The following is a 14,280-nucleotide window of genomic DNA, read 5'->3' on the forward strand; positions in this document are numbered from 1 at the left end:
ATACATATACAGTTTACGGATTATTTATGCTTTCAAAAAAGTAATGTACAGTGGAATTGGAATAAGATTTTTGGATATGATGGTTATTTTATTCTGTATGATTTTACAGGTACACATTTACAAGTATAGCCTCAACTAAGGGTGCAGGTATGAGTACAAAGAAAGATCATTTACAATATTAAGAAACATTTGTTTCAGTCTAATGCTATAATTATAATTTGAAATAATAAATGATTTATTAAATATCTTATGTAGATATAGGCAGACATTAGGACAATTAATACACAAGTGATAATAAATGTGCAGTATTTGATTATTATATAGTGTTTCTTATTCTGTTATTAGTGGTAAATAAGCATAAGAGTGCAGTTATTTGATTTATTATGATTCCCCTTAGCTACTAGTGTGTAAAGATAGATAGATAGATACTTTATTCATCTCACAGAGAAATTCACATAAATTCACATAAATTCACATAAACAGCAGCTTCTCTTCCTGGGGACAATAATTGTCCACTAAATGTGACGTTCAACATGCCTCATTTTATTTTGAAGGTCTCTCTCTTCCTGAAGCTGTGAGACTGAGCAGTAAAACCCTGAAGCTCCAGCATCAAGTCACTGCTCTGACAATGAAGCCTGATTTAAATCTGCTCCTCTTCTTCGTCTTCTCCTCCCTCGTCCTCGTTGACGTGTCTCTCCCTGTGGAACCGTGTCCCCCTCGGTGTCAGTGTGACTGGGACGTCCACAGCGTGTCGTGTTTTGGAGCAGAGGCTGTGCCTGTTTTCCCCTGCAGCACTCAGGAGGTGTAAGTGAGTCCTCTCTGTCTCTGTGTGCTCTGACTCCAGCCTGGGACTGTCTTCACTGGGACCATGTCTCTGTTTCAGGTGGCTCACTGGGACCAGACTACGCTCTCTTCCTCAGGACGCCTTCACCAACCTGCCCAGCATCTCTCACATGTAAGACCTGACACTGACCTGTTATTATAGAGAATAACATACAATAACAAATGTGTCATAGTGATGTAGTGATTTTGTACTGTTGTATGAGTTATAGTCATATAGTATGAGTTATAGTCAGTGTCACACCAGACACCAGAAGGATTTTAACCACTTTATCTGTGGTATTATAATAACTTTTTCAATGCTTTATCTCACTCTAAAACAACCGTTACGCACCAAAAAATAAAAGTTTGAGTCATTTTGTGAACCACTCACTCTTCAATACCAAAGTCCTTCAAGAAAATCTGTGATTTTATTTTGAAACAGATTCTAGGCACTTAAAAAAAGGCTCACTTATTCAAAGCTACATCAGATTAAGTCTATGATATCTTAAGAATGACTTGTTGTGAAATGGCCATTTCTATCAGGAAATGTGTGTTGTTTGTAAATCCGGGTGTCACCACAGTGGCAGCCATTTTTTTGCCACCTACAAACACTGTTACTTTTATCGTGTCTGTTTTTTGTTATTTACAGATTCATTTTGCGTCACACAAACACTTTTACTTTAAAATGGTGTGCGATGTCACCCTGAATATTTGTAAGTGCAACATCATGATGGATTATCAAATTGTAATTTTAATTTCTAATCACTAAACCGTTAATTTTTCCCAAATTGTTGGACTTTTTTCACTTGACCCCGCCCCTCCTGACCAGATTAGAAGTTCACTGGCCCTCAGGTCATTTTGAGTTTGAGGCCCCTGATGCAGAGCGTCGTTATCGTCTAGTCTTGCTAACAATGGCTAACAGTGGCTAGCCCAAGGTATGTTAGCTTGTTTTTTGACTCTGCAGGGGATTATTTTTAAAAAAGCGAGCTAACTGTTGGGTATGACTTTGTTTGTTTTTCAGATACATCTCTGACGATGTTTCTTTACGATATCTCGAGAGACATTCTTTCCACAACCTCTCCAGCGTCACACACATGTATGTACTGTATGTTTGTTTTTTTCTGCTTTAGCTTCATCACAATTCAAGAAAAAATTACTGATATAGCAATATATATATATATATATATATATATATATATATATATATATATATATATATGTATATATATATCTTTGCCTTGACTTATGAGGCCAAATATCAATATTTTAACCTAACATTTGACTCCCGTGTCAATACTTTACGACTCCTGGTGGTGGCGCTTATCACAAGAATGACGGTGTTGTGAATGTGTGTGTGTGTGTGTGTGTGTGTGTGTGTGTGTCCAATAGACAACTGACTAGCATCAAAACCCTCTCATACATTGTCCCTGAGGCCTTTAAGGATCTGCCCAATCTAAAGTATCTGTAAGTAAAGTTTCTGTTTTCATTATTGATGTATAATGTACTTTACTGTCACATTAGCTCCACCCACCATCTCCACCTAATACAAAAGTGTTTGCTTTTACACTTACAAATGTCAATCAATTACTCGATTGTTAATCGCTGTTTTAAATAAAAACAACTTCTGATTTCAGCCTGTTCGATGTGGATATTTTATATTTTATGTGCTGGTGTCACTTTTCAGGTTTGGGAAACACCAAATAACATTTTACACCTTTTTTAAAAACACATTTAAACTGGTTTTAAAATGTTATAGGCTAACACTCTTTTTGTTGTTTTTTTTGTTCGGTGGGTTTGTATGAACAAACCACGCCACGAGTTTATTGGCAAACATGTAATATACTACCCATCACTATGTTTGTATGAATGAATACGCACATGCCTTATATATGATTTATACAAACAAGGAAAAATGACATCCTTTGTGGTACCTGAAGGCCACCGTAATTTAATGACAGAGCTGGAAAAAGGAGTGGTGGGTCGGAGTTTGTTGCAATCTGCAGTCTCACCAGTAGATGTCACCTTTAGGAACAACTCTCCTCACATGAATGGTTCTTAAATGACGATTGTCATCATTGTAATAAATGTGGCATATTAAACAAACTTTAACATTATACATTATTGTAACTATCTATGTTGTTTATTATTCTCACGAGAAAACAACGTTAACTCAGCTGCTGCTTCTTTGTTTTCACAGTGGAATCATCAACACGGGCCTCGCGTCGTTTCCTGACCTGCGACACATTCACTCCAGACAAGAGGATTTTATTTTGTATGTCACATAATTAAATACACGTATAAAAGCATTTTTTCTCTATATATTTAGTGTTCTATGCGTTCTATGTGTCTTTCACAGAGAGATTGTGGAGAACGCGTTCATACAAGTCATACCTGCAAACTCCTTCACTGGGATCTCTGACCACGCTCTGACCATGTGAGTCAGGATTTAGTCAAAACCACTGTTTTATTTCACAGTCATTTCATTTATTCTTATACAACTGCATCCCACTTAACAAAGGGGGCATTCAAAAACACGGTTACACAGGAAACTGAAGTTTGTGTCACTTTGTAAACTCTCCCACAGAGAAACTCAATGATTTTACATCACAGCACACAGGAGTTGTTGATCCACTGCTGCATTCTTCAGTAAGTTCAGGTGTGCTATTTTAGTGACTTCAGAGTTCCTTTATTCAGATTCAATTTAGTAACATGAACTTATCCAACGAGGCGACAGTCGACCAGTAGCTACTGTGTCCCTGCGAGCTAAAATCAGCGATTTTCTCTATGGACTTTGGTGCAGTAGAGTAAATGGTAAACAAGCTTCAGTTTTCTGTCTAAAAATGCTGTAAACTATTTTTAATATATATTTTTTTACTTTCCACTCTGTGTTCCTCCCCTTTGTCTTCAAGCATGCTGAACAGCAACGGCGTGAGAGAAATCCAGAGTTTTGCCTTTAATGGGAGCAGACTGGAGGAAGTGTAAGACTGATTTTAACACTTTTACAAACAGAAAAGAATAAAAGTCATTTTCTGTGTTTAACAGAATAAATAACTTGTCGTTTGTTGCTGTTGGAAAGTATGATGTTTATATAAGTAAATACAATGTTAATGTTGAAATGAAGACATTTTGCTTAAAAAATATCCATAATTCAAGCTCATATTTTTGTTTTCTTATGTATGTGAAGTTCATGGTTAAACTTAAAAATCTAAAACATAAGGTTTTTATATTTTATCTGAACATAATTATTAAAAATGTCTTCTGTCCATCAGCTCTTTGTCAGTTTGAAAAAAACACTTATGTCCATGAAGAACTCCGAAAAAGACGTCCAACTTGACAAAATTCGGATTAATGAATGAATAAAGTTATATAAAGTTTTGTGCATGTTAAATTATGAAATGATGAGTTTTGACCTTGTTACTTTGTTCAGGTTCCTTCACAGGAACGTGGATCTGGAACAAATCCATGAATTTGCGTTTCACGGCGTGATTCACGGCCCCACTCAACTGTGAGTGAACTGAATCTACAGGAATGAGTAAAAATAGCCTGTTTTCCTTCTTGTGTCTTTACTCTGAAAGCACTGCAGTGCTGGAGTGTGGAAACAGCTTCACCTTTGTGTCTTTGTTTGTTTCCTCTCAGGGACCTCTCAGAGACCAGGGTTAGCTCTTTACCTCTGAGAGGGATGGAGGCCATTGAAAAGCTCCAGGTCAAAAACACTTGGGCTCTGAAAGCGCTGCCCCCCCTCAGTACGTTTCTGCACTTACAGAGCGCTGAACTAACCTTCCCGAGCCACTGCTGCGGCCTCACCATGCTGAAAAGATGGAGAGGGTAAGAGAGAGACAATGGAGGGTGATGGGAAACATGTTCTGACCTCGACGAGCTGCTGTTCTCTGCAGGGATTTTGTAATTAAACGTGATCATTTATCATCACTGACAGTTGTTTCTCAGGTAAAATATGTAGAAAGTTATCAATATACACACAGACACACAGGCTTGCTTTATGTTTGTAAACCTTTTTATTTAACCCTTAGTGCTCACGTGGCAGAGATCTGTGCTGCAGGCGCACCCTTCACAATAATACACAACTCCTTACAGAATATCTATATATATCTTCAGGATTTTCAAAATGCATTTTTCCCTCTGTATTGTTGAGTCAATGTTATGGTTCATTTTATATCGCATATTTAAAACAAAACAAAACAGGAGCAGCAGTAATTGTGCAAAAGTCACAAAATAGACTGTTTTTCTTTCATTTTGTTCATAAAAACGAGCCAAGTGAACTTTGACCTATTTCCAAATTTCACAAATTCAATCCAATGTGTTTATAGGGTTGTTGTTCATCAGATTGCCTACACATATGCAATTGCTTATACATAGGCAATCTGAAAAAAAAGGATATAATACACTCTATATTGCACATTCTTTAAATATAGTAATGGAAAAAAGCCTTGTTTAAGGTTTAAGGCCCAGGTGTGTCCACAGAAGTCCACTTGACACAAATCCACCTATTTCTGCTGTGGTCCTCATGGGGTTATTGTCACTGTTTATTATTTAGTATTAACAGCGGGATTTAAAGTTCACGTTCAAACTGTAATTACCTACTCGAACTTTAAATGCTGCATTCTCATAAGCACCTATTTAGGTAGTAGTACCACATAGAATCCAGCAGAGGGCACGCCACTCTCTCTCGGCTAATATTGTAAACAAAAATAGAGCCTCTCTCAATCCCAAAAAGTTGTTTTTTTTCCATCCTACTCGACTGAGTGTTATGAATAATCTAAAGCTAGCAGCACTGCTGATGAGGTAACAATTATGAAAATGGTTAAGAAATAAAAGTATTTAAATCTGTGATGTTTTGCTGTATTATTGGACTGGCGATGGTAGTGCGGGATTCCCAGCTCTGCTTCTAGTCACTATGCCGAGACACTTAACCCCATGTTGCTCCTGACAGCTGTGCTGGAGGCTTTGAAAGATAGAAAATACAGACCTCTAGTGTTGAGTCCACATGGACAAATCATGATCCCTGTAGCACAACCCTCTCCAGTCCAGTTGGTGGTGCACTCTTGTTTTGGTAGAAAGAGACAACAAAGACAGAAACTATAACAACCATAACAACATATCTGCTGGTAATTTCCAACCAAGGGTTGTACGCTTATGTGGGAATAAGACAGAGGATTTATAACCTAATTAGAAACATGTATAAATCTTTGACGAGGTTGTTGGTACAGCAGTTTTTGGTCTATGGAGGTAAAACAGTGCTGTGATTAATTCTCTGGTTATTGATCTTGACTGTTTAGACTTCCTGAGGCTGTTATCTGCAACCTGACGCGGAAGTCTTTGGGGAAACTGCAGGAATTATCTGCTGTCGTATCTCAGAAGGACCCGGAACACAAGATCTTCCACCACCTGAACGTCAGCGTTGGTCTCTCGATGGCTGGGTTCGCAGACCGCAGTCCAGACGCTCCGGTCCGTCTGACTGAACCTCAGTCTCACATTGATGAACTGTTACTCGTGGAGTTCCCCACTCAGCAGCCGAGTGACGGTCTTGACTTTGCGATATGTAACGAACTCTACGGAGACGCTCTTCGGCCAACGTGCACCCCGCTGCCTGACGCCCTGAACCCCTGCGAGGACGTGATGAGTTGGAGCTTCCTGAAGGTGCTAGTCTGGCTCGTTGGCCTGTTAGCGATTTCCGCCAACCTCCTGGTGATGTTCATCCTGCTAACCAGCCACCAGAAGCTGTCCGTCACCCGCTTCCTCATGGGTCACCTGGCGTTTGCGGACTTCTGTATGGGCACGTACCTGCTGCTCATTGCGTCAGTCGACCTCTACACACAGTCGCATTATTACCTCTACGCTATCGCCTGGCAGACGGGAAGTGGCTGCAGCCTAGCGGGGACGTTATCGGTGTTTGCCAGTGAGCTGTCTGTGTACACGCTGACGTTAATCAGCCTCCAGCGCTGGCACACCATCTTCTACGCGATGAGGCCCGACAGGAAAATAAGGCTCCGCCACGCAACTGTGCTCATGCTGATTGGCTGGCTGCTGTGCGCGACCCTGGCGCTGCTGCCGCTGGTCGGCGTGAGCAGTTACCACAGGGTGAGCATCTGCTTACCCATGGACACGGAAACGCTTGCTGCTCAGGCGTACGTGGTGTCCGTCCTGATGCTCAATATCACGGCGATGGTGGTGGTTAGCTTGTGTTACCTCCACATCTACTGTATGGTTCACAACCCGAAGCGCCTGTCCAGCAGGTACGACACCAGCATGGCCAAACGCATGGCGGTGCTCATCTTCACCAGCTTCCTGTGTCTGGCTCCCGTCTGCTTCTACGGTTTGACTGCAGCGTTCCAACAACCGCTGATGACGGTCACCGACTCCAAGGTACTGCGTCTTTTGTAGAGGGATGGTTCAGTATTTCTGTGGTTATATAGCCATGTTTCCAACGAGTGGAACGGTTCGGTCCATTCCAGCTAGATCGGCTCCACCCATGACATGTGTCAGTTGATTGGGCGACAGAAAAACGTAACTCCCTTGCGACTGGTGTTTGTTCAACACCTGCAGTCTGATCTCATACAAAACTTGACGTCTTGTTGAGACAAACAGCCACAAACTGAGCAGGAAAAACAATATCTTAAGAACACGTTTGCTGCTTCATCTTGCTGTTCTACAAACTTTTCTAACAGGAAACCTGTGTCGTTCGTAAAGTCTACCTCCCACACCAAAGTCCATAGAGAAAATGAGCGATTTTACATCACAGCACTCAAGACTTGTTGATCCCACTGCTGCTTCCATCAGTAAGTTCAAACATGTTAGTGTGTGACTTCAGAGTTTGAAATCCAGAGTTCAGATTTATTGCAGTGACACAAACTGACCAAATGAGGCAGCAGTGGACCAACATCTCCTGTGTCCTTGCAAGCTTAAAATCGCCGATTTTCTCTATGGACTTTGGTGCAGAAGAGTGAGCAGTTTACAGACTTTTTCTTGTTGGAAAATGCTGTAAATCTGTGACCATATTCTTACAATATTGCATATATAAGCTGATTTTATTGGGCTTTTTTTCCTGGTGAGTTTGTAGAATTCTACTGCAGATGGCGCTCATGGCACAGTCAGTTACATGTCTAAAAACCTGAATTACCTCAATCTCTGTGTTGGAGTGTTTAAAATAAAACAAAGACTGACTTGTGTTTTCTTCTCCAGGTGCTGCTGGTGCTTTTCTACCCTCTTAACTCCTGTGCGCACCCATTTCTCTACGTTATTCTGACTAAAGCCTTCCACAGAGACATCCTGATACTGCTGAGCCGGTTGGGGCTGTACCAGTGGCAAACACACCTCTACTGAAGGAGAGTGTTGGTGTAGAGACTTTCAATGAGTCAGCTGTAGGCCAGTAGCCACGCCCCTAATACACTTCAAAGAATGTCCTGCACTTTACTTTTAAAATTTAGCAGAATTTTTTACATATGGATTTGTAAAAATAATGATGAAATATAACTTTATCTTGATGTTAGACTGCATTTTTTTCAAACAAGTTACTGAGATTTGCGTCACTTTGTTAAACTGTTCTCTCTCCCAGACCAAATTTCATAGAGAAAAATAGCATTTTTAGCTCACAGGGACAAAGGAGCTGCTGGTAAGGATTTAAGGATAGAGAGGGACATGTGTTGACAGGTGCCACAGAAGCAATGGGAAGATGGAAAGAGTACTTTGAAGAGCTAATGAATGAGGAAAATGAAAGAGTAGCAGAGATTAGTAAAGATGAAGTTAGGGGGGCACTGAAGAGGATGAAGAATGGAAAGGCAGTTGGTCCCGATGATATAACTGTGGAGGTATGGAAGTGTCTAGGAGAGGAGGCAGTAGGGTTTCTGGTTAGACTATTCAACAGGATCTTAGAGAGTGAGGGGAGGCCTGAGGAATGGAGAAGAAGTGTGAAGAATTGCAGTAACTATAGAGGAATAAAGTTGATGAGCCATACAATGAAGTTATGGGAAAGAGTAGTGGAAACTAGACTGAGAGCAGAAGTCAACATTTGTGAGCAACAGTATGGTTTCATGCCTAGAAAGAGTACTACAGAGTACTACAGATGATTTAAGAATGCTGGTAGAGAAATACAGAGAAGGTCAGAGGGAGCTGCATTGTGCCTTTGTAGATCTGGAAAAAGCCTATGACAGGGTGCCGAGAGAGGAACTATGGTACTGTATGAGGAAGTCTGGAGTGGCAGAGAAGTATGTGAGACTGGTGCAGGACATGTATACCACAGTGATGTAGTACTCGAGTACTCCGGTCTCGGACTCGAGACCGATTTCTGCTTTCTCTGACTCGTCTCGGACTTGTTCCTTCAAAGACTCGGTCTTGACTCGGACTCGGACCACAGTGGGAGGAGAAGGACTCGTAATTTCAGACCAAGTCCTCGAGACCACCGCATTTTTTTATGTTCATGTTATGTCCTAACTATGATTAAAAAAAGTCAGGGTGGGGTTAACATGTTGATGACAGAGCAGCACTGTTTGAAGCAGTTTATAAAAATAGGCAGAAGATGATGCATGTGGTAGGGATTTTTTTAATGATAGTAAAAGCATAGTATTAAGACGTTAAGACTGCTCCTCTAAACAATTCCCAATCTAGCTTAGTCTGTAGGCCTAACTGTTGATTATTAACTGGGGTGATACTAAATCATGAATATGAAAACTGACATGTTTTTATGGTCTTGGTCTCGACTCCTAAAGGACTCGGTCTCGACTCGGACTCGACTGTATTTGAAAACCAACGGACTTGGTCTCGACCCTTCAAAGACTCGGTCTTGACTCGGACTCGGCATAGGCGGTCTCGTCCCCATCACTGGTATACCAACTGTGAGACAGCGGTGAGGTGTGCTGTAGGTGTGACAGAGAAGTTCAAGGTGGAGGTGGGACTACATCAGGGTTCGGCTCTGAGTCCCTTCTTGTTTGCGGTGGTGATGGACAGACTGACACATGAGGTCTCCATGGACTGTGATGTTTGCAGATGACATTGTGATCTGTGGTGAGAGCAGAGACCAGGTGGAGGAAAAGCTCGAGAGGTGGAGATATGCTCTAGAAAGGAGAGGAATGAAGGTTAGTCGCAGCAAGACAGAATATATGTGTGTGAATGAGAGGAACCCAAGTGGAACCATGAGGCTACAGGGAGTGGAGATAAAGAAGGTGGAGGATTTGAAGTATTTAGGGTCAACAGTCCAGAGCAGTGGAGATTGTGGAAAAGAGGTGAAGAAACGTGTTCAAGCTGGTTGGAATGGGTGGAGAAAAGTGTCGGGGTAATGTGTGATAAAAGAGTATCAGCCAGAATGAAAGGAAAGATATACAAGACAGTGGTGAGACCAGCGATGATATATGGTCTAGAGACAGTGGCACTGAGGAAAAGACAGGAAGCAGAGCTGGAGGTAGCAGAGATGAAGATGTTGAGGTTCTCTTTGGTAGTGACGAAGATGGATAGGATCAGGAATGAGTCAATCAGAGGAACAGCACATGTTACATGTTTTGGAGATAAGGTCAGAGAGGCCAGAATGAGATGGTTTGGTCATGTACAGAGGAGGGATAGTGAGTATATTGGTAGAAGGATGCTGGGGTTGGAACTGCCAGGCAGGAGGTCTAGAGGAAGACCAAAGAGAAGGTTTATGGATGTAGTGAAAGAGGACATGAAGTTAGTTGGTGTGAGAGAGATGGATACAGAGAACAGGGTGAGATGGAGGAGGTTGATTCGCTGTGGCGACCCCTGAAGGGAGCAGCCGAAAGGAAAAGAAGAAGAAGAAGGGACAAAGGAGCTGCCGGTCTACTGCTGTCACATTTGGTCAGTTTGTGTCACTGAGGTGAATCCAAACAAAGTATTTCAAACACACAAAAAAAAAAAAATCACAAAAATATCACATTTGAAGTCTGCGACAGTAGCAGCAGTGGTTTAACAACTCCTGTGTCCCTTGAGCTAAAAACACTGCTTTTGTGAATGGACTCTGGTGTTGGGTAGTGAGTGATTTACAAAGGGACTTGAGTGGAAACTGTCAAAGTACATTTTAAACAGACAACTATTTTTCAAATACATTTCATACAACTTCTTCATTCCACTGTCTTACTGTTGTCTCTGCTGCTGCCTGAGACAACATTTTTTAAAAATTCATACACAATTAGAAGCACTACAATAAAAGGAGATCTTAAGTGCAGTTACACAAGTGTCACATGGAAGCTTTTAACATATTTTTTAAATATATATATATATTTATATTCAATACAAATGCTAAATGCCATGGTTTGCAAGTGAAAAAAGCGGAGTCACAACTGGCTTGTTTTTCTGTTTAATGCTTTGTTTACATGTGTCAAAAATCAGAATGAAGCTCACCTCTTCAGACACACGCTTTAATTTTATATTGCACAGGAAAATCTGTGATCATACAGTGCAGTGAGAAAGTCAGGAGGCCCAGCAGCTCAGATGTAATCTGGATTAACAGATTGTTTTAAGAAACATAACAAATGATTGTGTATTCACTCTGAACACTGTCACGTAACTAAAGTAAGAGCTTATTACATTCACACAAACTCAGCAGTTGCCCCTGAAGTCATAATTGGCAAATTATGTCACTCCCGCATTTAGTGACTTCCAGTTTCCTCAGAATGTCCAAGGTCATGCTAATGTTAGCATTACAACTATGCTCACTAAATAGCAAGCTAATCCAGTCCATGAGCCACATTATGTGGTATTTAACTTATAAAAAACACTGTATCAACATAGACACCAGTAGGACATCACTGAGTGCAGTTGAGCTGGTGTTTGAACTACGTCACAACTGTTCTACAGCTCTCGAACACCAGCAGATTCCCGGACCATGCTGCTGTAGACTGATGTGTACACGTTCAAAACATCCAGAGCGGAGGGGCGGAGCCTGGGCTCCGCATTCTTACACTCATCGTGGATCTGGAAAAGATGGAAGTGGACTAAATCTCCCCCAGGAACCCTTCCCATCAGAAACTGCGTCACATCTGGGATCTTCCAGATATCAGTTTTCTCGTCGTATCCTGGCATTAGGTCGTCTGAAAATGGCTTTTCTTCATTTCTGAGAGGCCACAGCTGCTCTGGGGCCACAAAATCTCCAGTTAGCTCTCGATGACCACATTTCACCAGGGAGCCTCTGGACTGGTCCACCTCAGGTAGCGCGTCCAGATCGTTCACTACCAGGTTGAAGTCAGTGGTGAGCAGGAACTGGGAGAGTGTTTTCTCAAGGCTGTTGGAGTCGCACATGACTCGCCGTCCGGCTGGACTGTTATGGAGGTAGTGGAGGATGGAGACGTAGTCCATGGCCAGCCTCAGCCGAGTCTGCCAGGTGTTATGCTGCTGGTTCCTAGCTTGTGCAAGAACAACGTCCAAGTTCAGCAAAGAGCCATATGGGTGGTGCTCTGTGACCAGAGTATGGTCTTCGAGGCAAAATCCAACCAACTGCACCACCAGGGGTCCCTGCAGAACCTGTAACATTGACAGACCGTGGAGAAAGTCCTCCACGTAATCCGGGGGGGACAGTTCAAACAGCGCCACCTTCTGAGCTCTCCATTCAGCAAAAAACACCTGCAGATAAAAAATAATATAAACTTTAAAAACATCCTCAATAGCAGAGGTTAGTAACAAGCAAACCACAGAGACCCATGAGTGTCTACCTTCTTCACGGCTCCCTGGCCAATCAGCTTCAGCTTGCGCACTTCAACTCTTATTTGTGGACACTGGAGCCACGGGGTGCAGTTCTTCATGGTCACCATTTTAAAGTGCCGAGGTGCACAGCCAACACCAAAGGACACCATCTGCTGGTCATTCTGATGCAAGGAGTCCAGGTACAGGTAGATCAAGATGTTGCTGAAGAGCAAGGCAGCGAGGCACAACATGACCACAGGTAAGCCGTAAGAAAAGGTGCGATTGTTGCTGCTGTTGCGATGCATGGTATCAGTGCCTGGAACAGAAAGCAAATAGTGATGAAGGTTCTCAGTCAACCAGGTCAGGCTCATCTTCAGAAGTTAGCTATAGTCAACTGGACCCTAACCCTAAATCAAGCAAGTCCAGCTGCTGACAGCAAAAAATTGAAGATGACACTGACCTGAATGACAGAGAAACAAGTCAAGTTCAAGACAGTCCAACTCAAGCAAGTCCAGTTCAAGTCCAGTCAAAATCAAGCAAGTCCAGTTGCCTACAGCTGATGACTCTGATCTGGATGACTGAGATACAAGTCCAGTCCAAGACAAGCAAGTCCAGGTCAAGTCCAGTCCAAGTCAAGCAAGTACAGTTAAAGTCCAATCCAACTCGAGCAAGTCCCGTTGCCTACAGCTAACGACAGAAGACAAAGGTATGAGAGTTAAATTACACCTCCTGGTGGCTCACTGCAGTATTGGGCATAAGCCCCACCCTGGCGTGGTCACAAATAGGGCATAGGTCAAATGAATGTTCCAAAATGCTGTAGTACTCATGCCAGGTCTGTATGTGGCGCTGTAATGCTGCTACACCAAAACAGAGAAGACATTGAACATGTGTGCTGTGTGCAAACTTATTTTTACAAAAAAAGAGACAGAATGAAGAAAGCCAGGGTGATTAAGGAAGGAGAAGATCCTAAAGAGGAAAAAGAGGAGGAAGACGAAAACAACAATGACGACTAATGCCAGCACAAGAGAGAGAGGTGTCACTATAAAATCATTGTTTTCCCACAGTAGCATATTGGTTGTTGACCCGAAAACACAAGGACTTTCCCACTCTGCTAATCGTTTTCAAAGAATTGCCAATTCTTAAAAAAAACCTTCGCTCTCATCAGACTAACGTATGTCCATGTTTATGATAACTTTAATCATTTATTAGAAAACAGGCTGTGATGTCACGCATGGGCAGAACTCCAAACTTTTTGTAAGAGCTCAATACGAAGCGCTGTAGTCAGACAAACTCAAATTCCTTCTGAAAAACATAACAGGAAGAGTAAAGTGGAACACGTTTTCAGTGTCGCAGAATTTAACGTCTTTAATAAAAAATCCCAAACATTTTAACCTCCAGACGTAAAAACATAATTCTACAAGTCCCACAAGTCGTCACGACTCTAGTGGCTCATTAACGTTGATGTTAAACGGATTGATTATCATCTCTGTCGGAGTTCGAACCCGAACAGTTTAAACCCACCAATGTCCGGGAGCAGAACCGGAACTTGTCTTAGGTAAGAGCGGAAGTTCCGTCCCACCAAAGAGAAAACAAAACAACACAAGAAAATAAATAACATACTGTAGAGAAATGTGCCAACAACGAAGCCGTGGTAACTTGGCGTCACATGACTCGGCTGATATTTTGAGCAGAAGAGTTCGTACTTCGTCCTGATTTCGCGCCGTTTCGACGGTTTAAAATAATACTATCGCCAGCCATGAGACTGTTGCTGTTTGTGAGCACTACTGTAAGGCGCATGCGCAGTACCATTGACTTCTGTGT

The 14,280-nt window shown here is 42.0% G+C and overlaps 2 protein-coding genes across 3 annotated transcripts; one reads left to right on the forward strand and one right to left on the reverse strand.

Annotated features, from left to right (window-relative positions):
* Positions 1-628: 628 nt before the first annotated feature.
* LOC131445931 (thyrotropin receptor-like) lies at positions 629-8,213 on the forward strand. The gene is made up of 11 exons (XM_058616715.1): positions 629-804; positions 884-955; positions 1,844-1,918; positions 2,212-2,286; positions 3,020-3,094; positions 3,179-3,256; positions 3,732-3,800; positions 4,250-4,327; positions 4,459-4,647; positions 6,117-7,203; positions 8,020-8,213. Exons 1-11 carry the CDS (start codon positions 629-631, stop codon positions 8,158-8,160), a joined length of 2,115 nt encoding a protein of 704 aa, XP_058472698.1. The 3' UTR covers positions 8,161-8,213.
* Positions 8,214-11,121: 2,908 nt separating this feature from the next.
* pomk (protein O-mannose kinase) lies at positions 11,122-14,237 on the reverse strand. 2 transcript variants are annotated; one of them, XM_058616751.1, is made up of 3 exons: positions 14,080-14,237; positions 12,489-12,775; positions 11,122-12,399 (listed from the first exon to the last, which is right to left on the reverse strand). In XM_058616751.1, the coding sequence occupies exons 2-3, from the start codon at positions 12,762-12,764 to the stop codon at positions 11,632-11,634; spliced, it is 1,044 nt and encodes a 347-aa protein (XP_058472734.1). In that variant the 5' UTR covers positions 12,765-12,775; positions 14,080-14,237; the 3' UTR covers positions 11,122-11,631. The 2 variants fall into 2 exon arrangements, with proteins under 2 accessions (XP_058472734.1, XP_058472735.1); XM_058616752.1 differs by lacking the exon at positions 14,080-14,237 and adding an exon at positions 12,920-13,346.
* Positions 14,238-14,280: the final 43 nt, after the last annotated feature.

The sequence above is a fragment of the Solea solea genome, chromosome 19 (genome assembly GCF_958295425.1).
Source record: "Solea solea chromosome 19, fSolSol10.1, whole genome shotgun sequence".
NCBI classification, from domain to species: Eukaryota; Metazoa; Chordata; class Actinopteri; order Pleuronectiformes; family Soleidae; genus Solea; species Solea solea.